General features: G+C 41.9%; 1 protein-coding gene across 16 annotated transcripts in view; it reads left to right on the forward strand.

Annotated features, from left to right (window-relative positions):
• Positions 1-23,215, forward strand: part of ubr4 (ubiquitin protein ligase E3 component n-recognin 4) — a 46,477-nt gene that overhangs the window by 2,662 nt on the left and 20,600 nt on the right. For 10 of the 16 annotated variants that reach the window (XM_040194568.2, XM_078084351.1, XM_078084345.1 and 7 more), the window contains exons 3-48: positions 49-152; positions 456-585; positions 1,520-1,665; positions 1,801-1,900; positions 2,246-2,387; positions 2,507-2,631; positions 2,749-2,873; positions 3,085-3,144; positions 3,272-3,462; positions 3,569-3,668; positions 4,162-4,314; positions 4,751-4,868; positions 8,439-8,626; positions 8,748-8,904; positions 9,040-9,125; positions 9,203-9,372; positions 10,096-10,375; positions 10,595-10,727; positions 11,329-11,408; positions 11,507-11,635; positions 11,956-12,138; positions 12,631-12,753; positions 12,864-13,093; positions 13,382-13,500; positions 13,582-13,679; positions 14,077-14,234; positions 14,346-14,552; positions 14,730-14,831; positions 14,913-15,013; positions 15,331-15,718; positions 15,902-15,965; positions 16,129-16,320; positions 16,462-16,532; positions 16,779-16,971; positions 17,497-17,730; positions 17,877-18,047; positions 18,149-18,331; positions 18,540-18,698; positions 18,935-19,087; positions 19,279-19,506; positions 19,697-19,854; positions 19,975-20,149; positions 21,345-21,546; positions 21,884-22,047; positions 22,478-22,694; positions 22,831-23,047. In XM_040194568.2, the coding sequence (XP_040050502.2) occupies positions 49-152; positions 456-585; positions 1,520-1,665; positions 1,801-1,900; positions 2,246-2,387; positions 2,507-2,631; positions 2,749-2,873; positions 3,085-3,144; positions 3,272-3,462; positions 3,569-3,668; positions 4,162-4,314; positions 4,751-4,868; positions 8,439-8,626; positions 8,748-8,904; positions 9,040-9,125; positions 9,203-9,372; positions 10,096-10,375; positions 10,595-10,727; positions 11,329-11,408; positions 11,507-11,635; positions 11,956-12,138; positions 12,631-12,753; positions 12,864-13,093; positions 13,382-13,500; positions 13,582-13,679; positions 14,077-14,234; positions 14,346-14,552; positions 14,730-14,831; positions 14,913-15,013; positions 15,331-15,718; positions 15,902-15,965; positions 16,129-16,320; positions 16,462-16,532; positions 16,779-16,971; positions 17,497-17,730; positions 17,877-18,047; positions 18,149-18,331; positions 18,540-18,698; positions 18,935-19,087; positions 19,279-19,506; positions 19,697-19,854; positions 19,975-20,149; positions 21,345-21,546; positions 21,884-22,047; positions 22,478-22,694; positions 22,831-23,047 (7,207 nt within the window). The remainder of the gene's footprint in view (positions 1-48; positions 153-455; positions 586-1,519; positions 1,666-1,800; positions 1,901-2,245; positions 2,388-2,506; positions 2,632-2,748; positions 2,874-3,084; positions 3,145-3,271; positions 3,463-3,568; positions 3,669-4,161; positions 4,315-4,750; positions 4,869-8,438; positions 8,627-8,747; positions 8,905-9,039; positions 9,126-9,202; positions 9,373-10,095; positions 10,376-10,594; positions 10,728-11,328; positions 11,409-11,506; positions 11,636-11,955; positions 12,139-12,630; positions 12,754-12,863; positions 13,094-13,381; positions 13,501-13,581; positions 13,680-14,076; positions 14,235-14,345; positions 14,553-14,729; positions 14,832-14,912; positions 15,014-15,330; positions 15,719-15,901; positions 15,966-16,128; positions 16,321-16,461; positions 16,533-16,778; positions 16,972-17,496; positions 17,731-17,876; positions 18,048-18,148; positions 18,332-18,539; positions 18,699-18,934; positions 19,088-19,278; positions 19,507-19,696; positions 19,855-19,974; positions 20,150-21,344; positions 21,547-21,883; positions 22,048-22,477; positions 22,695-22,830; positions 23,048-23,215) is intronic. The other 6 variants (XM_078084336.1, XM_078084363.1, XM_078084374.1 and 3 more) reach the window with 3 other exon arrangements.

Below are 23,215 nucleotides of genomic sequence, written 5' to 3' on the forward strand. Positions count from 1 at the left end.
GGTTGTGTTTCTTCCAGCCACCAAATGACCTTTTCTCTGTTTCTGTAGTACCAAGAAATCAGCTGCTTTCAGTTGCTGCGGCCTGCAAAGTATTGATTGAATTCTCGTTGCTGCGCCTGGAAAACCCTGATGAGGCATGTGCGGTATCACAGGTGGGAGAAACAAACTGCCTGGGCGATTGTAATGTAGGAGGCCATTGAACTGATTAGTTTCCCTTTTTTCTGTTTTAAGAAGAGAGGACTTGCCACTTAGAATATATAACTGTACTTTCCTCGACAACCCCTTTGTCTCCATTTAGCTGTTTAATTGTCTGTGTCTGCGTTTACAATTTATTTTGTTAGATATTAACTAATATTAACTAACCAAAGACTACTTACACTACACTACTTGTGTAAGTTATCTTTTTTTTTTAAAGGACATAATTTACTTGGGTAATACTGTTAATTCTTCCTCAGAAACACCTGATTCTTCTGATAAAAGGACTTTGCACTGGCTGCAGCAGACTAGATCGCACAGAAATCATTACTTTCACTGCTATGATGAAATCTGCCAAGTTGCCTCAAACCGTCAAGACCCTTTCAGATGGTAAGTGTCCCCTGAAGCTTTGTGTGACTTTGAACAAACGGTGTAAAGAAGAAATCAACTGTTCCTTGCATTGCAAGGAAATAAAGGTTGAATAACATGTCATCAATTCGATTTTTAAGACCATTGGTTTCTAAAGAATTTAGAAGCGAATAGGCCTTTCTTTTCTAATCCCTTTTACCAGTTAACTATTCGTGAAAATCATGTGATCACAGGCACCAGTGTATAAAAAATCACTGTTGCACAACTGCGCCAGCTGTGATATGTAATTAATAAACTCAGATTCAGGAAGCTATTTTCAATCCATTGGGCTGGGACTACTGCTGGGCCCCAGAGCGCCATCAAGTGGGAAGCGGAGGTAATGTGGGTTATATAGTGACGGTATTTAGGAGACAGCCCTGCTCAGCAAAAGCAGATATTGTGTGTCGAGGAAAAACAAAGCTCAATACATTACATTTGTATTCTTAATGGCAGGCAGCGATGGTAGAGGTAAATGTATTTAAGTCATTACTGCTTACAATGGTATAACTCATATTTACAGCCACGTTTACTTTTTTAGTTGTTTTTTGTCATGTTGTGTTCTTTTTTCTCATTGATTTGGCAAAGTTTTCCTCTGAATTGTTTTAACATTCAGAGGTAGGAGTTCAGTTACAGAAGGTTGAGAACAAGGCACAGACTAAAGTTCAACAGTAGACGCCCTCGCTCATTACAACACATCCCAACTAATGATAAAAGTAATGATGTACTGTAAAAGAACAAAAAGTGCCATTTTAAATGTTAGAAATGAAGTGGCCTCGTTAAACCATTGTTTACTTTAAATCCTTTGGTAGTTGTCCTTACTGAGCCGTATAAACTTGAAATAATCCCACAGGGGTTTTTGCAAAATGAAAAAGCTTCAGTGTGTGAAACATTGTGTCCTTTCTCGTTCATTTAATAGTGGAGGATCAGAAGGAGTTGCCAAGTGCTGTGAACCCAGAGCTTCGACACAAAGAAGTCCAAATGAACTTCTTTAATCAACTGACTTCAGTTTTTAACCCTGATCTTACCACCATCTTAGCCTCCCCGTCAACGGCACACATGCAGGCAAGTGTTCCTGTTTCATTTTCTCTATTGGTGTTTTTACTGTATAAATACGACTGTTGTATACAAGCTGCTGTATATGAAATTCAAATCATCATTTTGTCGATTTTTGTGTTAAAAAAATCTCTCTCATTATAGGCTGAGAGTGATTGCGATGACCAAACCACAGATCAAGCTATTCAGGCCAAAATGAAAAACGCCTTTGTCTCTCAGAATGTGTCAAACTTGCAGGAACTTGGTGGGTTATTGCTTTTTTGGAAGAACATTTTTAGTCATCAACACTGTATACTGTTAACACATACTGATTTAAAAGTTTTGGCCTATGGTTTGTGATAAAACATGATATTTTTGTAACAGACTTGATACTTGATCAGATGATACTTCCCGTGTGCTTATATTTGTAAATGTATTAAACAGAGACAGTGCTTCAAGTGTCCTGCCGGTGATTTGTTAGAATCTTGGATTAGTGCATTTTCCTCCACAACCTTTTCATGCCACATGACTCGGCACTACTTTTAACTTTTCAGTTGGTTCTTCTCATACTCGGGCTAACAGTTAATTTTTCCGCATTTGATATTTCCAGGTGGGTCTGAGAAGTTGCTACGAGTATGCCTCAACCTGCCCTACTTTCTGCGCTACATCAACCGTTTCCAGGATGCTGTATCAGCCAACTCTTTCTTTATCATGCCTGCTACGGTGGCTGATGCCACTGCTGTCCGCAACGGGTAATTCCTCCAATACAACTTTGTCTCAGGTCAAAACGTTGTTAAGTCAAGGCTTTGATTATAACGTCTAGGTATCTGTATTTGATTACTTGTCAATTCTGTAAAAAACCCACACCCAGATTCCATTCACTGGTGATAGACGTAACCATGGCTTTGGATACACTCTCGCTGCCCGTGCTGGAGCCCTTGACACCAGGCCGATTATTGGATATGACCGTGCTGGCTCTGAGCTGTCTCTATGCTGGTAGGTGACAACGAGGACTTGTAGGCAGGACCGCGATACTAGAGTCCTTCTACAAACGGTGGACCACAGAGCATTGGGTCATGTTTCTAAGGTGAACCGTTTCCTCCTCCTGTTTAGGTGTGAGTGTGGCAACTTGCATGGCCATTCTGCAGGTGGGCAGCGGCTTGCAGCTTCGCTCGGCCTCCACCGGGACCAAAGAGGAGGACTATGAAAACGACGCAGCCACAATTGTCCAGAAATGTGTGAGTGTTTATTAGTAGAACAATATATGCTCTTATATTAGTTTTGAAACACAACTATTTTCACTTTTTAACTTGTACATTGGCCTGGAGATTTATTCACTTCAAATTATGAAATTACTCAAATCTCTTTATCTTAAACAACTTCTTTGTCAGCATTCATGACACCGCACATTTAAAATGGTAACAAGTACAAAGTTTGTGTTTGCCGCAGCTGGAGATCTATGAAATGATTGGACAAGCCATCAGCAACTCCCGCAGAGCTGGAGGAGAGGTGAGTCTAAGGCTTCACAGCCGTACTAGCATACTGAAGAATAACACGTTCAGTCAAAGCAAAGCAATGTGTCAGAGGTTTATGTAATGTTTTTTCTTTTTTTTTTTCTTCTCTCTGCCTACTCCAGCATTATCAGAATTTCCAGCTGCTTGGAGCCTGGTGCCTACTAAACAGCCTGTACCTGATTCTCAACCTGAGCCCCACTGCCCTGGCGGATAAAGGCAAAGAGAAGGATCCCCTGGCCGCCCTGCGCGTCCGGGATATCGCTTCTCGCACCAAGGATGGCGCGGGATCGCCTAAACTTGGTCCTGGCAAAGGGTAATTACCAATCAATGCCAAATCCGTGTTTATAAGGTTTCTTTTGATCATACTTGAAAAGAGATTCCTATGTATTCATTACCTCTGTCCTTTCCCCCCCCATAAGGCACCAGGGCTTTGGTGTTTTGTCTGTTATCTTGGCAAACCATGCCATCAAACTTTTGACTTCACTTTTCCAGGATCTGCAAGTTGAGGCTCTACACCGAGTAAGTCAAGAAACAATCAAAAATATTCACACCGTTTGCTTTATTTTAAAGTAAATGGCCATTATTTTACAACAAATGTCTTCCTATTGTATCACCTCATGTAAGTGCGAGTCATTGTAGCAATCGCCTCTGCCGAAAACATTACCATGTGTGTCAATAGTCAAGTTGTAATGCCGTCTGACAACCAGCATCTGACTTCTTATTCTTCTCATTGTAAGGCCTCTCAGTTATTTCAGGGGCCAAACCGTGCCCCATGTTTTTACAATAAACAAAGCAAACCTACGTGTTTGTAATCGAGTCATCCTTTATCTAACTGCTTCAGTCTTGAGGCGTAGCTCTTTCACTGAAGCTTCATGCAAAACAACTTTTAGAGATGGAAATAAATGGCTATGAAATGTTGTCATATTGTGTTTGAAAGGATAATACGATGGTTGTACACATGCAAGAAAACCTTGTAACAAACACATGCAAAAGGAACCGTCTTTCTTGAAAGCCATGTTTCCTGCAGGGTTGGGCGAGTGATGGACCCCCAGCTGAGCTCAACATCATGGCACAGAGCACGTCCATCCAGAGGGTCCAACGGCTCATTGACTCTGTCCCCCTGACCAATCTACTCTTCACCCTTCTCTTCACCTCCTACAAAAAGGTACGCTCATTGCCCATTTACATCCATGCTATCTGCATAATTGCTCGTAATACGTCTCTTTTCACCTTCGCAAGTAGAAAAGTTCTGACAATGCAGTTTGTCATCCCTCAAGGGGACTGCCTAATTTTCACAACCTATGTTTATTTCTAAAGACTTAAAGACTTCATTTTGTTTAGTAATAAAACGTAGGGAAAAAAACAGAAAACAACATCAAGTAATCATATTTCATCTGTGCAACACAACACATGAGGAAAGATAGTTCAAGACATACAGGCAATAAATACACATTGTGATGAAACCAATCAACCGAGAGATGTTTTGGCGTTTTTTTTTTATCCTCTACATACTTGTTAACTAAACTGGTGTCTGATTTAAAAGAGGGTAGATGTTGAAACAGTGTGATGATCATTAAGATTGTTGTATCTGCTTCCTTCAGGCTTGTGTTCTCCAACGTCAGAGGAAGGGCTCAGTCAGCAGTGATGCCAGTGCTTCCACAGATTCAAACACCTACTACGAGGATGATTTCAGCAGTACGGAGGAGGACAGCAGTCAAGGTACTTTCCTCCTTTTTTAAATCTAATGGTCAGGCTAGAGCATGCACTCACATAGCAGCTTTAGAAACAGAAAAACAACATCTATGGCTGTTGTCAGGGGCATTGTTTTTACTTCAGTTCTTGCACTGATGATACAAGAAACAGTGAACATATTGCTCTGTACAGCATTCATAGTAATCGCACAAAAACACTGGAGAATTAAAAAGTTTATCCAACTTGAAAGGATTAGAGGACTTGGGTTGACATGGTAGGCATGAGCTCCCTGCATGCACGGCAATTCTGAAACTTATATTCAATATAAACTTACTGAACCTCAAGGCTCCCAGCCTTTCAAAGCGGTGAAGGGTTGTGGGCTTTACAGTAAGTATTTTAACTTATTTTAATGCTTCTGCTTGCCAAATATTCTTCTAATTAATAGACAGTTGTCAAGAAAAAGATGATGTCTAGCATGAATTAGTCATGACAAAGGTATTTACAAGATCAAGACAAGATCCAGAGATTATTCAGAAGGCCTTCATTCAGGGGACGTAGAGGACACTAAACATTGGCCTTGTATTGGGAATAACAACTTGAGGATCTAAAATACATATCTAGTTTTAATTTTCCCATAGTGAGATTAATATCTGTCACCCTCACAGCAAACGAATAATTATCAGTTGTCTTCACTGAAATTCTAATATGGGTGCTTTTAGAATAATTTTAGTTATAAGAAAATGTCAATAGAATACTTTTATTTACCCTTTTTTTCTTTTCAATGAAGGGTTCATGTAACTAGAGGTGTGGTCGAGGGACACTTTTGTGCTCCGCATAGCAACACAACTAACTTGTTTAACCCACTGAAAAACGGGCACGTTAGCTGGAATGTAGCACCACAGTGTTCCTGTTCATTTAAACATGAAAGATGATGTCCCTAAAATTATACATAATAATCATCTCAATATTGATGAATATATTGTCAATTATGATTTTGGCCTAATCGTGCAGCCCTAGTAAACACGCACACGCACGCGCGCACAGTAATTTCATTCAAAGCGTTTCCCCTTTATCACACAATGCGACAGTGTAGTTGACAGTGTCTACTATTTCAGCAGAGAGAAGACAGGAGAAGACAAGTGCAACTTGTGTCTCAGGTCAGCGGTTTTCTGTCCTCAGGTCAAAGACTTGGTGTCCTCTTCACTGTCCTAGATTCATTTCGTTATTGTTTGTCTCACAATTTAGGCCCCGAGCTGTCGCCCCAATAGCTTAGAGAATGACAGAGCCACAGATGAAGAGGCCTCTTGCCTTTTAGTGTGAACAACGCTTTCGACTTAAGTTAACAGGATGATGACAAAGTTTTGTCCGAGGGGCTCATCTGTGGCTCAGTATGGTTCAAAGGACAATACCAGCGGTGTTGACATGTGGAAGCTCATTATGTTTTTTGCAAGAATTACAACTGTTAATTAGAACTACGTAAATGATTGAACGAGGCGCTTTCATGAGCTGTGACTGAAAAACAGCAACAAACCCCCATTTGTAATGTAGTCTGGGCCTTGCTCTAGACATTTCTTATCCAGACGTTTAGTAAATGTTTCATTTTTTTCTTTACATTTAATTATTCATCAATACTAGTAATTTTTTTTAATTCTGATACTGTGGTAATACCCCACAACCCTTTCTCATTTTTCATTGACCACCACATTCTTCTTACTTGCCATTGCGTTACTCTTCACACGTTGGGAAATAAATGTGGGACCCATGTCAAAACAGTGGTATTCTCCTTGAACACAATAAATTGAAGTTTTGCTCGTTGACTATGGGCTTAAACACACTGCTACGTCTTGCTGTCACCGGAACGTTTTCAGTTTTGTATGTTGCATGCATGTAAATATTGACTTTAAGGGCTGATAACACATAATGGTTGTTTCTGTGTTTTGAATTAATCTATAGATACCTCAATGGGGTACATCTGCTTTTACACGTTTTCATATACTAATGTTGCTCAAATATATTAAAATGATTCATAGCTTACCAAATAGGCAGCTGTGTTGGCTACCATTCAGAAGGATAGAGATGGGGGGGGGGTTCAGTCAGTTGGGTAAAAACGGCAAAAGCAGACGCTTTAGAAAAAAGAAACTCAAGAGAGCCTAATATATATATTCGTTACACGTGCATTTAAACTTTTGACCACAACGATGTATCGTTTTTACTTCAAAACACTGTATTTAGACGGAAACTTCTTACTGTGGATGTAATCTTCTATGCACATGTGGAAAACGATGCCATTAGTCATGGACTATTCATGAGGTAGAGGGACTTAATAATCAGCTGAGATGTGCTCCTCTCGGTTAACGAGAGGAGCAGAGCCACCATCTCAGTTGTGGCCCCTGTGGGCCAAGTCTTCAAAACCCCTCTTTCAAATGAATTCTTTCCTGTTTCCCATGGGAGGTTATGGACATATAATCAATGTCTGCCATGATGAAACTTTCCATAGGTGGGAGTTGGGGCTAAAAGGTAGATGAAACCTTTTGCGGCAGCGAACCCCAAAAAAACTGTTAAACATCCAAAGCGGGAAGCAGTCAAACCTTTTTTGGAGATTTAGTGTCTGTCTTTGCGATGAGGCGATTATTTTTGCATTTGCGTCAGTTCAGTGATTTTTAAATGCTTTTGCATTTGCTGAAATTGGATAACATTAGAACTTTGTCATTATACATGGCTAAAATTGTATTATAATACCAACCTTACATTTATTCCATAGAAGTTTCAAGTGTTAGCAAAATGTTATAATTATTTATATTATCCTGAAAATATATTTATATTGGAAATTTGTGGCTGACGAATGTTGCTGTTGCATAAAACTTTAAATATGCATGTGACCTGTTTATTGTAACAGCGCTTTCTGCTTCATGGTAATGCAGCAGTGATAGTTTTCAGTTCAGCAGATACTGCGCAGCTTCCATTGGTCTAAATACATGTTTTGCACGTATCTGAATAGTATTGTCTGTCTCATCGTTGCCAATAGCATGTTTAAATATGTCCATGCATACACGCATACTTAGACTATTAATTAACTCATTATTGCATGATATATAAACATATTTTATTAGAAGTTATCGATTCAAGTCCACAATTCTGTGATTCTGAAAACCTTTAGTTCCCATAATAATCAGTTTGTTGAGGGAGGACATTTGCTATGCAAGCGTGGGACAGTTTAAAAAGCCTTTTTAGTAGCAACCACTACAGCATGATAGTTCCAGATTACAGATGTAATGGCAAGTATATTGAAGAAAAAGTGATGCTTAAATATAACAAATACGATTGGCCCCATCGTCAGTGAAATCAATTCAAAGTGAATGTGTGGAGCAAAACCATCAGAAACAAACGTTTTTTTCTAGATGTGGCTTTTAACAGGAGGTCTATATGTTCACGCATTACTGCCACCTTTGGCTCATGTCTGCCGCCTTCACAGTGTCATAGGTGTCACAAAGTTAAAGCGTTTTGTCTTTTGATCACATCACTACTACTCCACACGTATCTTGTAGGTTTTGGGACATTTATCACCCAAAGAAATTCAAATAAATGATTTGTCCACAGATGATGACAGTGAACCCATCTTGGGGCTTTGGTTTGAAGAGACCATTTCGCCCACCAAAGACAAAGTCGCTCCCCCACCCCCTCCACCACCTCCACCCCTGGAGACCTCTCCCCGGCTGAAGAGCCCCAGCAAGCAGAACCCAAGTGAGAACGGCAACATTTTAGCTGGACGTAAAGACCCAGAACTGGTGAGGACTGATTTTTACAAACCTGACAACATAAAGAATAATACTGCGACATTAAGTCCATTGTTCATAACACCCATATTACGGTATAGAGCGGTGAACTCATGTTTTTTTGTTCCTAAAGTTCCTCAGTTTAGCCTCCAGCATTTTGAACTTCCTCACCACCTCAATGCTCAAGTCCAGGAACAACTTCATCCGCAACTACCTGAGCGTGTCTCTCACGGAGCAGCACATGGCCACACTAGCCAGCATCATCAAAGACGTGGACAAAGATGCCAAAGGTACACCACCAACAACGACCCCACGTTTCCCTCCTTAATTTCCCTCGGACGTCTTTGTAGCTAATGAAGGCTGTAGCCTGTAATTAGTAGAAAGCAAAGCTTTCTGCCACCATTAATGCGTTTCGTTCTCCTCAGGCTCCTCAGATGAAGCGTTTGCTTTAGCTCTGTATCATTTCAACCACACCATGGTAACATCAGATCTTCCATCTCCAGCTCTGCAGGTATTTGTTAGTAATGCCAGCTTCTACTATTATTATGACTTGTCACGTACTTATTATTGTTCTCTTGTTGTTTCCAGAGCACCCTTCTTCAGCAGTTAGGTGTTGCACCCTTTTCAGAGGGTCCTTGGCCAATGTACATTCACCCTCAGTCATTATCGGTGCTCTCCAGACTTCTCCTCATATGGCAGCACAAAGCCAGCTCGCAAGGAGAGCCAGATGTACCTGAGTGCATGAAAGTCTGGGAAAGGTACGACAACCAATGCTCTCAGTTCTCCTCTGGTTCTTGTGTCCAAAAAACTGGTTTACATTTTCCCATCATGGTTGGTTTATGGTCACTAGGTTTGTTTATACTTGGATGATGTTCCACGGAACAAGAGTCATTTACACTAATGTCTCCCATTCCTGGACATAATTTATTGCCTTTATACGACCCCTGTAAAATATTTAAATTATTAGTTTCATTATAATTAAACAGTCTACTTGACTGGTAAAGTGTTACCTAAAATATAGACCCCCTTGTAAGACCCCATGTTTCTAAAGCATTTAAAAAAGAATCGTCTGGATTTGTTATTTCCTTTTTAGATGTCTTAATAGTGCTTTTATCAGTAAACTATTTGGGACAGTTGTTTCTAAAAAGCTGTATGAGCACCGGGCACTTGATTACACATCTTGCAGAACTTTTGCAAATGCTGTGAATATGTCATTTAGCACCTTCACTACAGAAAGCATCTTCCCCGCATTAGAGCGGGCCGACAGGAAATACTCTGCTTCACTTTGTCACCCGTGGAATATAAGAATGAATGGCGAAAAGCAAATGCCATTTTAACAGTATAAGAGGAAACTCCTTTTACAGCGCTGTGGTTTATAGATGTAAAAACATGTACCAGCTTATTCTTACACAAGGTTTATTGAAGTCTATCTTTTTGACCCATTTCTCCTCTCTGCTGCGTCTCCTTCGCTGCTCTCACAGATTTCTGGGAACATTGAAGCAGCACACCATCCAATGTTCTGTGCAAGGAGAAGACGACCTAAACGTAGAGCACCTCCAGCTCCTACTGCTACTTTTCCACAATCTGTCAGAACGCGGCCGGCGGTCGGTCCTGACCCAGGTCACTCAAGCCATCACAGAAGTGGCACAGAGCAAAGACTCCCAGCTGAAGGCCGTGCCTCTCAACCTGGCTCGCCTCTGTCTTGTGTTTGACTACCTGCTGCGCCACTACTCCAAGCCGCCGCTGTACCTCTTTGAACAGGTTAACCTTATCTTTGATAGTCTTCTTAGCAGTTACTGGCTACACATCTTAATAATACAACAGAATAACCTATTTTGGTAAATTGTGGTTTGAGTTATTTGATTGCCCCAAAAAGTGGTATTATGAGTCCTCTTTATTCCAATGGTGAATCTTCAAATTAATGCTAATGTGTTTAGCACTGGAAATTGAGCTTCTCTTTATGATGAACCTCATTTATAGGTGCAGTACAACCTTCTTACACCACCATCCACTGGGCCGAGTTCTGTTCAGGACGGCGGCAAGCGGAGCGGCGTCCCACTATACTACGGATTCAAAGAGGTGGAGGAGAACTGGGCCAAACACTGTTCAGCTGGTAAGACCACTGATGGAAATGTATTTTTATTTATTGTTTTTCACCCACTGGCCAGAGCATAAAATATTGTTTTTACATGTGCTACTCTTTGTGCCATTATGTAGAACTAACTATTACTCCTCCTGCATCTGTAATTGTTGGCTAAACAGTGTTTGTGGTCTGTAAAAGACTGACGACCCCGTCTGAAAAGTGGAGCCATGCGGTGCCTTAAACTAGCATTCTTTCTATTAGCCAGCAGGGGGCGGCTCTGACTGCAAAAATAAGTTGGATTGTTTAGCGTTCTACTTGATGTATTACCTCAGTAAATATTGTCAAGAGTCAGTTTCAAGTTGTCTTCACTACAGCATGTTGTGTATTGTCTGGTCTTGTACTTTTTTTTGTTTTTGATTTATTAAACTGAGCCTCTTTCAGTGTGTTTGTTAACTGTTAAAGTTAACTGTTGACCTTTTTGATCTCTTAAAGATGTCCTTTTCAGCAAATGCCAAGATGGCGTTGTGTGTTTGATGTTGACAGGGTTCTTCTGTGTTACCTGTGAAGAAGATGTGGCTACGGTGTTAGAAAATAACCTGTTGTGTTTTTCACATTTTTAAACTTTTCTTAGATTCAAATGCTCAGCCCAAATTCTACTGCGTTCTGTCCCCTGAAGCATCTGAAGATGATATCAGCAGACTGGACAGCAAGGTGAGACACATTTATATACATGCATTCATGGATGGACAATTTTGCATTAATTGCATTAAAACAATACTCTGAAAACCTTTTGTTATTTTTCCCGGTAGGTCTTTCCAAAGCTGTTCAATGGCGCAGTTAAATACGATGAACTGTATGCGTGGCTCATCTCACTCCTGGTTGCAGGCTCTCAGTTTGACACAGCTAGAAGACAGGAGAGCAAGACAATCACTCCTACGGTGAGAACGCACCACATGAGTGGGACAAAAAAAGTGGCATTCCAGTACTGCTCAATGCTCTGACGTAACTTCTCTTCACGGCTCCACCTTCATTTCTCATTCACTTACAATAGTTGAAAGTGTGCAGTTGCTCACCTCCGTGACTATGACTGATTTTCTAGGACGGGCCTCAATTAAAAACCTTCCCTAGTTGTTTGATTTCCAAAGCGTTTTAATGTGAAGCACTACTAATGAAGCACAAGTTTCAATCAACACTAATTTATTAGACTTCAGCACTGACAGTGACACTGACAGTGATGTTTCTTTTTCAACATAAACAGGAGGCTTGCTCCCTTCAGTATTACTTCCTGATACTGTGGAGGATCCTGGGTGTTTTACCACCGTCCAAAGCCTACATGGAGCAGCTGAAGTCTGGCTGCAGCGACCCCAGTGAGAGTGACATCCTGCACACACTGCGATGGTCCTCACGTCTCCGCGTGTCTACCTACGCAAACTGGATCAAGGTCTGTTGATACTTGAGTCCTGAATAATCCTAACCAACATGGTAGATGCCAAAACTAACGAATGTCTTCAAAAATATTACATTTACCTATTCTCATAGTAATGTTGAATAGTAGTTCATTAAATTTCTGCTTATTTTACTGATGTCCATCTCCTCACGAATCTGTTGAAATAGAGCTCTGCCAATTAGCATTTCTAAGATGATTGGCTTTTGGATTTCCTATTTATATAATGTGCAGTGTCCATAATCCTGTCATGTGTTATCTATATTCTTTTTTTAAATTTGTGGTGTATTTTAACCGCACCGTTGTGACGAAAAGAGAGCTGAGCCGGAAGGGCAAAGCTCTCGATCTACCGGTCAATCTTCGTTCCTACCCTCACCTATGGTCATGAAGGATGGGTCATGACCGAAAGAACTAGGTCACGGGTACAAGCGGTTGAAAATGGATGGATGGCTGTATTTTAATTTAATTAATCGATATCATCAATGGCAGGAGCACTTGGTGAAGCAGGGAATGACGGCAGATCAAGCGGCCTCTCTAGTTGAGATGACTGCTGCTAAGTGCAGCACCAGTAAATATGACGTGGACCTAGCGGAGGAGTACATCGCCAGACAGGTAATGTGTACAACCTGAAAATTGTTGATTTTGCATCTTTTATTTAGTTTTTTGGATAACCGAGTTCAGAGCATGGCTGTCACTCTTTGACAACATCTGTTCTGTTGCAGATTTCCACCTTCTCCGGTGTGGATCCAAAAGCCATCCTTCCTCTGGATCAGTTACCCTCTCTACAGGCCATCTATACACTGGATGCAGTCATCTCAAAAGTGCAGGTTTCTCTGGATGAGCATCTGTCCAAGGTTGCCATTGAAGCAGACACCAACAAGACATCTGAGATCACAAAGAACCTTCTGCCTGCCACGCTACAGCTCACCGACATTTACACAGCCTTCACAAGGTGAGAAAGCACTTTGCTTAAAGCTGAACATTAGACATACTCAACTAGGTCACATATTAAATATAGCCCGATGGAATACAATGATAGGATTGAAATAACCGCTCTGGTTTTGGATACAGCAGATAAATAACCAAAACAGTTATGTGTAATAAATGTGTTTTGTTTCACTCACCTCGTTTTGCGCTGCCCTTTTTTTTTAATGAGCGCACACTATAATACATACACTAGGCCTAACCTAACGAACAAGGCCCAAGCTATAAATAATTGACATGACATTGTCGTGACCAGGTCTTACCTGCTGATGAACATCCCTGAGGAAGGAGAGAACAAGCTCACAGATGCCAAGCTTCAAGGTTATGCTGCAGTTCTGTCCATTGGCTCAACGCGCTGCAAGGCCAATCAGCTGGGTATGTGAAAGAATTGCTAGGAACAATGTTTTTAAAGGTAGATTCACTGTATACTAACTGTTTTATAATGAAACTCCTCAGGTCACAGTATCATGCAGAACTTGCCATCGGCTGTACACACAATATGTGAGACTTGGAACGGCATCCACACGAATGAATTCCCCAACATCGGCTCATGGGTACGTGAGTCTAGTGGTTGATTGTGGTTCAGTGCGACTGTACGCTCTTTATGTAAGAGGGCTGGGACTTTTGACCGATTGATTGTTTCACAATGTAACATTTTCAGAGATTGGCCACTGGAATATCATAATAATAATCATCATAAGTAAAACCTAATGTCACACTGATGGGCAATGGCAAATTAATCCTTTAATTTTCCGTTAACCCCGTGCTGAGCCAAGAGGGGTCGGCTGGGCAGCGTGCACATCACGGATCAAAATTGTTCCATTAGACTCCTAATTAAATGCAGTAGATTTTAATTAATGTATCTTATCTAAAACAACACATATATTTAAATAACAATATTGCAGGTATTAAAATTAAAATATGATTTTTAATTATTTTTTTCTTCCTCAGCGAAATGCATACGCCAATGATACCATTCCATCAGAGAGCTACATCAGTGCTATCCAAGCAGCTCACCTGGGCACATTGAGTTGTCAGTCCCTGCCTCTGGCCTCTTCTCTAAAGCACATCTTACTCTCTTTGGTCCGGCTCACCGGCGACCTCATTGTGTAAGTGCTTGTCAAATTTAAGTCATTTAACGTATTACAAGAAGTGCTTGACCTTGAGAAATAAACTTATTAAACTTACTATTTAATATTGCTGCGTGTTTGTCACCTCAGCACAGAGGAGCTGAATCCTTCGCAGGTTGTGCGCACTTTGCTGCCCCTCCTCCTGGAGAGCAGCACAGAGAGCGTGGCTGAAATTAGCAACACCTCACTGGAGCGCATTCTCGGCCCATCAGAGTCCGACCCGTTCCTGGCCCGCATCTATGAGCGTTTGGTGACCGGGTGTTACAACATCATTGCTAACCACTCAGACCCAGACAGGTATGCAATTTTTAACATGATGATTAAACCATGTCTGCCTTAAGTAAATGTATGATATTTACGTGAGTGGTGTGCTTGCTTAACCTGCGCCACAGTGGAGCTTTGAGCCTTTTAGTCTTCTTTTACTTGCCGTTGTTTGAGTCTCACTGTTGTCCACCTTATTCTATCTTTTCTTAGTGGTTTGGATGAGTCTGTCCTTGAAGAATGCCTTCAGTACCTTGAAAGGCAGCTTGAGAGCAGTCAAGTCCGCAAAGCCATGGAAGAGTTCTTTTCATTCAGGTATCTGCTCAACTGAGGAGACGGGCTGAATAGTTACATATTCATACTGTATCTCACATATTCTGTGCTGCTTTTTTACAGCGGTGAGCTTGTCCAGATTATGATGGCGACGGCCAATGAGAATCTATCAGCAAAGTTCTGCAACAGAGTGCTGAAATTCTTTACCAAGCTTTTCCAGCTCAGTAAGTCTACTGTTCATTTCAATCAAGAAAGGTTTTCACAAGGTAGACAAATGCGTCAAATGAATTTCTTCATATCCACAACGTGGACTGGAAAAAGGTTTTAGTGCTATTTTTAAAACACACATCTGGATGCACAGTAACACACCTCTCGACAGAGAGTGGCTAAGACAAAAATACTTAAAAGGGGATACTTAACAAGCACTTTGTTTAAAGCATTCTGACGCCTTGTTAGAAATCAAAATCAGAAATCTTGAACGCTTCAGATCCATCCGATTTTTCAATAAGCCTAACTCTCCCGGTGATTGTGTCCATCGTAGCGGAGAAGAGCCCGAACCCCAGCTTGCTGTGTCTGTGTGGCACCTTGGCCCAGCTGGCCTGCGTGGAGCCCTCTCGTCTGCAGTCCTGGCTGACGCGCATGACGGCCACCCCACCAAAAGACTCCGAGCAGCTGGAAATTGTGCAAGAAAATCGACAGCTGCTGCAGGTGCTCACCACCCACATTGTGCGTGACAACAGCCAGGTGGGCGAAGGTGTGTGCACTGTCCTCCTCAGCACACTCATTCCCATGGCAACAGACATGCTGGCCAATGGCGATGGAACCGGCTTCCCTGAGCTCATGGTCATCATGGCCACACTTGCCAGTGCTGGACAGGGAGCCGGTCATCTGCAACTGCACAGGGCAGCTATCGATTGGCTGACCAGATGGTAAGAAATCCTTTTCAATGACACGCTGTTAAATATCACCGGAAAGAAACGCTTGTTAAAAACACTCATGTTTAAGGATTGATGGTCTACTTTGAATTGAGGGGGGCCCTATCCCTTAAATCAAATCTTAAATTACATTATAGTAATAATAATCTTAATATTGTGCAATTGTTTTCTCTGCAGCAAAAAGTATTTAACACAGAAGAACGTTGTGGAAAAAGTGAGCACCAACATATCCCAAGGAAAGGTAGGTTTGAATGGTCATTATTTTATTTCACCAGTACAAAGAAGCGCCGTATTTGGACGACATCCAAATGTCCATCTAAAACTGCATCCTGTGTAATGAGCCCTTTCCAAAGGGAAACCATTGACTGACAGGTAATTGAAGTGTGCCTGTTCCTTGATTTCAGCACGCCAGTATGCTGGAATGCTCGTGCCACATCATCTCTTACCTAGCTGATGTGATGAATGCCTTGCGACAAAGCAGTGGCCAAGGCACCTCAGCAATGCTGGTGGATGGAGAGGAGAAAGCCATGGAAGTGGACTCGGACTGGGTGGAGGAACTTGCAGTAGAGGAGGATGATTCCCAAGCAGAGGACTCTGTGAGATCTCATCCCCTTACATTTTCCTTTATGTCTGTCCTCCCAAAACTTGACACTATTAATTAGTCTTTTCATATTCCAGAACTTCTGCTTGGTGTAAATGGAACAACACATCTTAACATGGGTGTTGTTGTTTTACAGGATGAAGACTCACTTTGCAACAAACTCTGCACCTTCACCATCACTCAGAAGGAGTTCATGAACCAGCACTGGTAAAGAAAAGTTTATTTCTGCCTGTGTCTTTTGTTCTGTAAATAATGAACGAGTTAAGGGGGTTCTAGACGGTCATGGGACTGTCTTTTAAAAGATGGTTATTTGAGATCCTACACACAGTTGTTGTAGAATGATTTTTTAGTTGCTTATAGTTAAGCCGCCCACAGAAGTTCACGGAGTACTTTCCGTCAGGCACATGCATCCATTGGATTCAGAGCCTTGTCCTGTTCATTTTCATTCTGCAGGTACCACTGTCACACCTGTAAGATGGTGGATGGGGTAGGTGTGTGCACAGTGTGCGCAAAGGTCTGTCACAAAGACCATGAGATCTCCTATGCCAAATATGGCTCTTTCTTCTGTGACTGCGGGGCCAAAGAGGATGGCAGCTGCCAGGTGAGACCGAATACCTCAGGTCATCATGGGAAGAGAACAACAGCGGTAACTTTGGCTTACAAGTCATTCCAACATTGATTTCCATTCAACCATGTCATTTGTTCAGTGTTATAGCTAGCCCACACGTGTGGCCAGACAGAGGGAAATCATAATATGAATGTTTGTTAACAGAAAAGGCCAGCTTTCCTAGTTAGTCTTAGAATAATGGAGTTTTGAATATGCATGAGCAAACCATGACTTATATTTTACCTATAGTAAGTTTGTAATGTTTTGTCTTTGTGTCATACAATAGCTTAAATTAGTATTGTTAAAGGAAATAACAAAGGGAAAGTAAATGGAATTTCAAATCTTAAGACCGTTCAGGAGACTTTTTTGTAGTTTTAATAAGTTTCCAAACAACGCAATCTCTGAGCTTTCTGTATACTCCATGTTGTGGAGGAGCTAGCAAAGTAAAAACAAGAGCAGCATATCCTAATTGTCAAGCACAAATATGTATTGTATCTTCCATCTATGCGCATGCACACAATGTGGCTGTTCTCACTGCTCCACGTTGTGTTATGCCGTCCACAGGCCCTGGTCAAACGGAGCCCCAGCAGCGGCATGGGCTCCACCATGAAAGACTCTTCTGCCTTCCAGAGTGAGCTGCGTATGCCCGACAGTGCTATCCGCCACCAGAACTCCTCACCCTCTGACAAGGGAAAGGTCACCATCTGTGACGGAAAACCTGGAGATGAAGACAAGCCTAAAAAGAGCAGTGTGTGCAAGAGCATTGAGGGCTGCCAGGAAGAGTTGGTAACACAAGTGGTGAGAGAAAGTATAATCTATCAACAAGGCAGTGTGTCTCTCTGTCATCTGTCTTTTTGCTCAAGACTCAAATGACTACAATCGTGCAACACTTTTGTCATATTTATTTTATATTTCAAGCTGTTTGCCGACTTTCTCCACAACAGATTGGATCATCCACTGCAGCAGTCATACTGGAAATGCTCATGTTTCTCATGGAGGCCATCCAGACCAACTTCCAGCAGGCATCAGCAGTGGGAAGCAGCAGCAGGGCTCAGCAAGCACTCAATGAGCTGCATACTCAGGACAAAGCTGTGGAGATGACTGACCAATTAATGGTATGAAGATCTTTTTCATTTGAAGGGGTTAGAAAAAAACGTTTTGTTCCTTAAATTTCTGTCGATCTCATCATGAACCACATTGTGTATGACTCCCTCAGGTGCCCACCCTCGGCTCTCAGGAAGGGGCTTTTGAGAATGTGAGGATGAACTACAGTGGCGACCAGGGACAAACTATACGCCAACTGATCAGTGCACACGTCTTGCGTCGCGTTGCCATGTGTGTCCTATCGTCCCCTCATGGGCGCCGCCAACACCTTGCAGTCAGCCATGAAAAGGGAAAGGTAAGTCTCATTAACCAGTGGGCTGAAACCTGTAATCATATCATTATAGAATAATAACAAAAAGAAGCTATTGGACAATTTTTTACTTACTTTGAAATCCCATTTCTTTGGTTGGTTGGTTGGTTTTTGTCATACCTGGGTTCAGTTACATGTGAAACGGAGCACAGCAAGCACCAGATGAGCCATTTCTCTTTCTTCCTCTTCACAGATAACAGTTCTGCAGCTGTCGACTCTCCTGAAGCAGGCGGACTCGAGCAAGAGAAAGCTGACACTGACCCGTCTGGCCTCTGCTCCAGTCCCCTTCACTGTCCTCAGTCTCACAGGAAACCCTTGTAATGAAGATTACCTGGCTGTGTGCGGCCTCAAGGTCAGATTGCCAGGTTTTTTTCCATTTAAAATTGTCGTCTGTGTTTTCCCATAGAGATAACAATGTAGACAAAGTTTCCCCGCATCAATATCCTGAAATAATTCAGATCAGATCCTAATGTTATTCAAGTAGCTTTAGAATTTTATTGAATTTATTGAATGTTTATTGAATTCCTGTCATAAGGACATTTTTATTTGACTGTAATGATTTTGTCGTTCTTTCATTTTATTTCCAAGGACTGTCATGTACTGACTTTCAGCAGCACGGGCTCTGTGTCAGACCATCTGGTGTTGCACCCTCAACTGGCGACTGGCAACTTCATCATCAAAGCTATTTGGTTACCAGGCTCACAGACTGAACTTGCTATCATCACTGCTGACTTTGTCAAAGTATGTATCAAGAGAATAGACAGTTTACCTTTTGGATCTTAGTATTGATCTATTACTGGTGATCTGATTGAAATGGTCTGGTGATTTGGGAGCTCAGTGTTCAGAGATGAGAGACGCTGATTATTCTGCTTTTTGCAGGGTAAAGAAACACTTAATAATAGAAAAATGCATGTGTCTCTTTTGCCAAACAGATTTACGACTTGTCAGTGGATGCCTTGAGTCCCATGTACTACTTCCTGCTCCCGAGTTCCAAGATCCGCGATGCTACCTTCCTGTTCAATGAAGAGGGGAAGAACATTATAGTCATCATGTCTTCAGCAGGTTACATGTACACTCAGCTGATGGACGAATCCAGCAGTGCCCAACACGGCCCTTTCTATGTCACCAATGTCCTGGAGATAAACCACGAAGACCTGAAGGTAAGCAGGACGTAAATTGTGCAATGTCGTAAAATATAAGGCTGAAAGCCCTCCGGTGCATTTCGCCCCTGATATTTTGGAACATTTGATTGATTACATTTCCCAGAAAGCTTAGAATTAGTGTGCGGTTTCTTGACAATGCCGAATGGCAGAAACTATGTTTGAACAAATTCTTTCTGTGTGACTGCAGGAAAGCAACGGGCAGGTGGCCGGTGGCGGTGTGTCCGTCTATTACTCCCATGTGCTCCAGATGCTTTTCTTCAGCTACAGCCAGGGAAAGTCCTTTGCTGCCACAGTAAGCCGCAGCACCACCGAAGTGCAGAGGCTCTTCACCATCAATGTCAAAGGGTAATTAATACTTCTTCCGTGAAATATACAGTTTCTTCACCTCCCACAGCACCGTGTCTTGCAAATGTAACAAGTAACTGGACAAGTCAACCATGCAAACTATTTCTCTTCCTTTCGTAGGTCTAACGGCAGCAGCAGCAAGATATCGCCCGCCCTGTGCCAGTGGTCTGAGGTCATGAACCACCCAGGCTTGGTGTGCTGCGTGCAGCAGACAACTGGCATACCGCTGGTCATCATGATCAAGCCAGACACCTTCCTCATCCAAGAGATTAAAACTCTGCCAGCCAAAGCTAAGGTAAGGACCACTTTGTGTACCAGCATTCCCTTTATCAGCAACATATAGGCTGCTTAAAGAAGTTGGTTGGCTCGGCTCCAGGTTCACTGCCTGCCAGCTGATGTCATTCACATCACTGCAAAAGGATATAAACTGGGACACATTTGAAATTCTCTATTAACTGTTAAATGGTCTATTAAATGGAAAAAGAGGAACAATAGAAGAAAAATATTCAAGAGAAGCATGAATCCACTACAAAAACGATGAGACGCATCTGTTCTCCATGTCTCCTGTTATTCAACTGTACTCCCCTTTGTGAGACGTATTCTTGTCAGCAAGTAGCATAACTCAACTGCATCTGCCGATCATTGATTGCAGTGCGCTGATCAACAAATCCCTGATCAGCGAGCAAGTTGGGGACGGTTAAAGGAACACTGCTTCCACTTGCATTGTGGTGCTACATTCTGGTTAATGTACACATCTTTGCATCAAACTAGTCCCTATCGTAGTGCATCTCTTAGAAGGAAAATATAAATGAAATAGTAGCAACACTTTTTACCCCAAATTGAATCAACAGAGCACTTCTTTCACTTTCATGTTGTGCTACATTCCAGCTAATGTGCACTTTTTTCAGGCATTGAACAAGTTGTATTGCTATGCGGCGCAAACACAACGCACTCTGCACATTCTGCATATGATTTGTTCTTGGTTAAACGTCACTTTCACATCGCCTTCTGCTCCTGACGTTTGAGTCACCTTTCACACTCGTAGTCTGCTCCCCGTTCTGTTAACTGTCTCTACTTTTCTACACTTACCGGAGTCCACTGCAGACAGAACTTTTTTTGAAGCTGCGTGGTGCGCACAAGACTCCTCATCTTTTTCTCGCCCTGCTGGTTGGCTGACTGTTAGTTGAGGAAGCCATTGATTTTATATATACGAAGCTATTGCTTTTATATGTATAGTGAACTTCAATATCATGGTAATTTTATTGTAGCAGCCAAAATTGTGATGGCATTTAAAATTTTATTAATTCTGCGGGGCTAATTGAAGTACGAACAAACCTAATAGAGTTTTTTTTCCTTATGATAAAGCCTGAATCGTATACTACATATAAACTAATATTAAAAAAAACTACATGAGATTGTGGGAATTGGTTAAAGTTTCACTCTCAGTTTTATAGCTATTTCTTAAGGTCCAATCAATTAATTTTCCCCAGATTCAAGATATGGTCGCCATCCGACACACTGCCAGCAATGAGCAGCAGCGTACCACCATGATTCTTCTCTGTGAGGACGGAAGTCTGCGAATCTACATGGCCAATGTGGACAACACCTCTTACTGGCTCCAGCCCTCACTGCAGCCTAGCTGTGGCATTAGTATCATGAAGCCGGTCCGCAAACGCAAAGCTGCTGCCACTGGTGAGTAAAGTGCAACTATTTTTTAATCAGCAGAAAAATATGCAAATGGTTTCTAACATGTATGATAGAATCAGTCTAAACTACGACCATACAAAAGTGATCATCACCTGAGATTATAGCTTTTATTTTGACCTAAAAAGCCATGTTGTCACTTGTGAAAGAGTCTGTAAACACATTTAGTACCTCCTGTGGAGCATTATCAGCCGCCTGTGTAAACCAGCAGACATAAAGCGTTCACTGAAATACAGAAAAGTTAGGCATTGTGACGCATCCTTACATAACATGTAGTGTATGCCGGGCAAATCTTCATAGTGTAATGCAAGGATTTTGCCTTCAGCCACCCGGACCTCCAGTCAGGTGACTTTCCCAGTGGACTTCTTTGAACACAACCAGCAGCTGACAGAGGTGGAGTTTGGTGGCAATGACTTACTGCAAGTCTACAATGGACAGCAGATCAAACACAGGCTCAACTCCACTGGGATGTATGTGGCCAACACAAAGGTAGGGACGTTTTAATTTAGTTTTAGAATTATTTTAAGTGGTTATAATGTTAGAAAAGGTGCAAGTCAGGATAGTGTTTGTTTTATGCCTTTTTTTTACCGTAAAAGCAAAAAAATAATGATAATGAATTGTACCAACATTTTCCAAACTGCAGGCATTACTACTTCTTTTCAAATATTCACATGATATACCGGCACTTGTGTTTAATCTTCAGTATGATTTGCCCATTGCTGTTCGATTTAACTAGCCGTGACAGTTAAGTGATAATACGCATGCAGAGTGAATAAATAATGGGCAAACCTGCATTTTATACTGGATTATATTTTCTAAACCAGCCTGAGGCCTTAATATACTGTAGTTGTAGTGTTTTACACTACACACTTTTAGACAAACCACAAAGAATGTTTTCATTCTGGTTATTTCCTCCTAGCCTGGGGGATTCACCGTGGAAGCGGTCAACAACAACAGCTCAATGGTGATGACTGGCGTGCGGGTGCAAGTGGGCACCCAAGCAGTCGAGAGGGCTCCATCCTATGTGGAGGTCTTTGGCCGCACCATGCAGATAAACTTGACGAGAGCCCGGTGGTTCGACTTCCCTTTCACCAGAGAGGAGGCCCTGCAGGCAGACAAGAAGCTGTCCATCTTTAGTAAGAGCGAGAACGGGTTCTCAGGATTAAATCTGGCTACTTGTTAAAAGCCTCACAATCATATTTAAAACGTGAATTTACTGCGGACTTTTCAGAAACCATTATCTCATGCAGTTTTGTCTTCCTGCTCTTAAAGTTGGAGCCTCTGTGGACCCAGCTGGAGTCACCATGCTTGATTCAATCAAAATCTACGGTAAAACTAAGGAGCAGTTTGGCTGGCCTGAGGAGCCACCAGAGGACTTTTCCTCCGCCTCGGTGAACAACGTCTGCAGTCCCAACCTTAACCAGGGCAATGGCTCCTCCGAGGGAGACATAGCCACCCCGACCGCCACCAACGGCACTGTGCTGGAGAGGTATGATCTTTCCTCTCAAGTTTAATGTGGTCAACACGATTTGGCATTTACAGGTGTAGGTATTCATAGACCGTGTTAATGATTCTTTTGAATGATCTACTCAATTTTATGTTAAACTACAGTACCAAAAGTGTGTCCAAACTTTTGACTGGTACGGGAACTTTTTAT

This window comes from Gasterosteus aculeatus, chromosome 2 (genome assembly GCF_964276395.1).
Source record: "Gasterosteus aculeatus chromosome 2, fGasAcu3.hap1.1, whole genome shotgun sequence".
NCBI lineage: Eukaryota > Metazoa > Chordata > Actinopteri > Perciformes > Gasterosteidae > Gasterosteus > Gasterosteus aculeatus.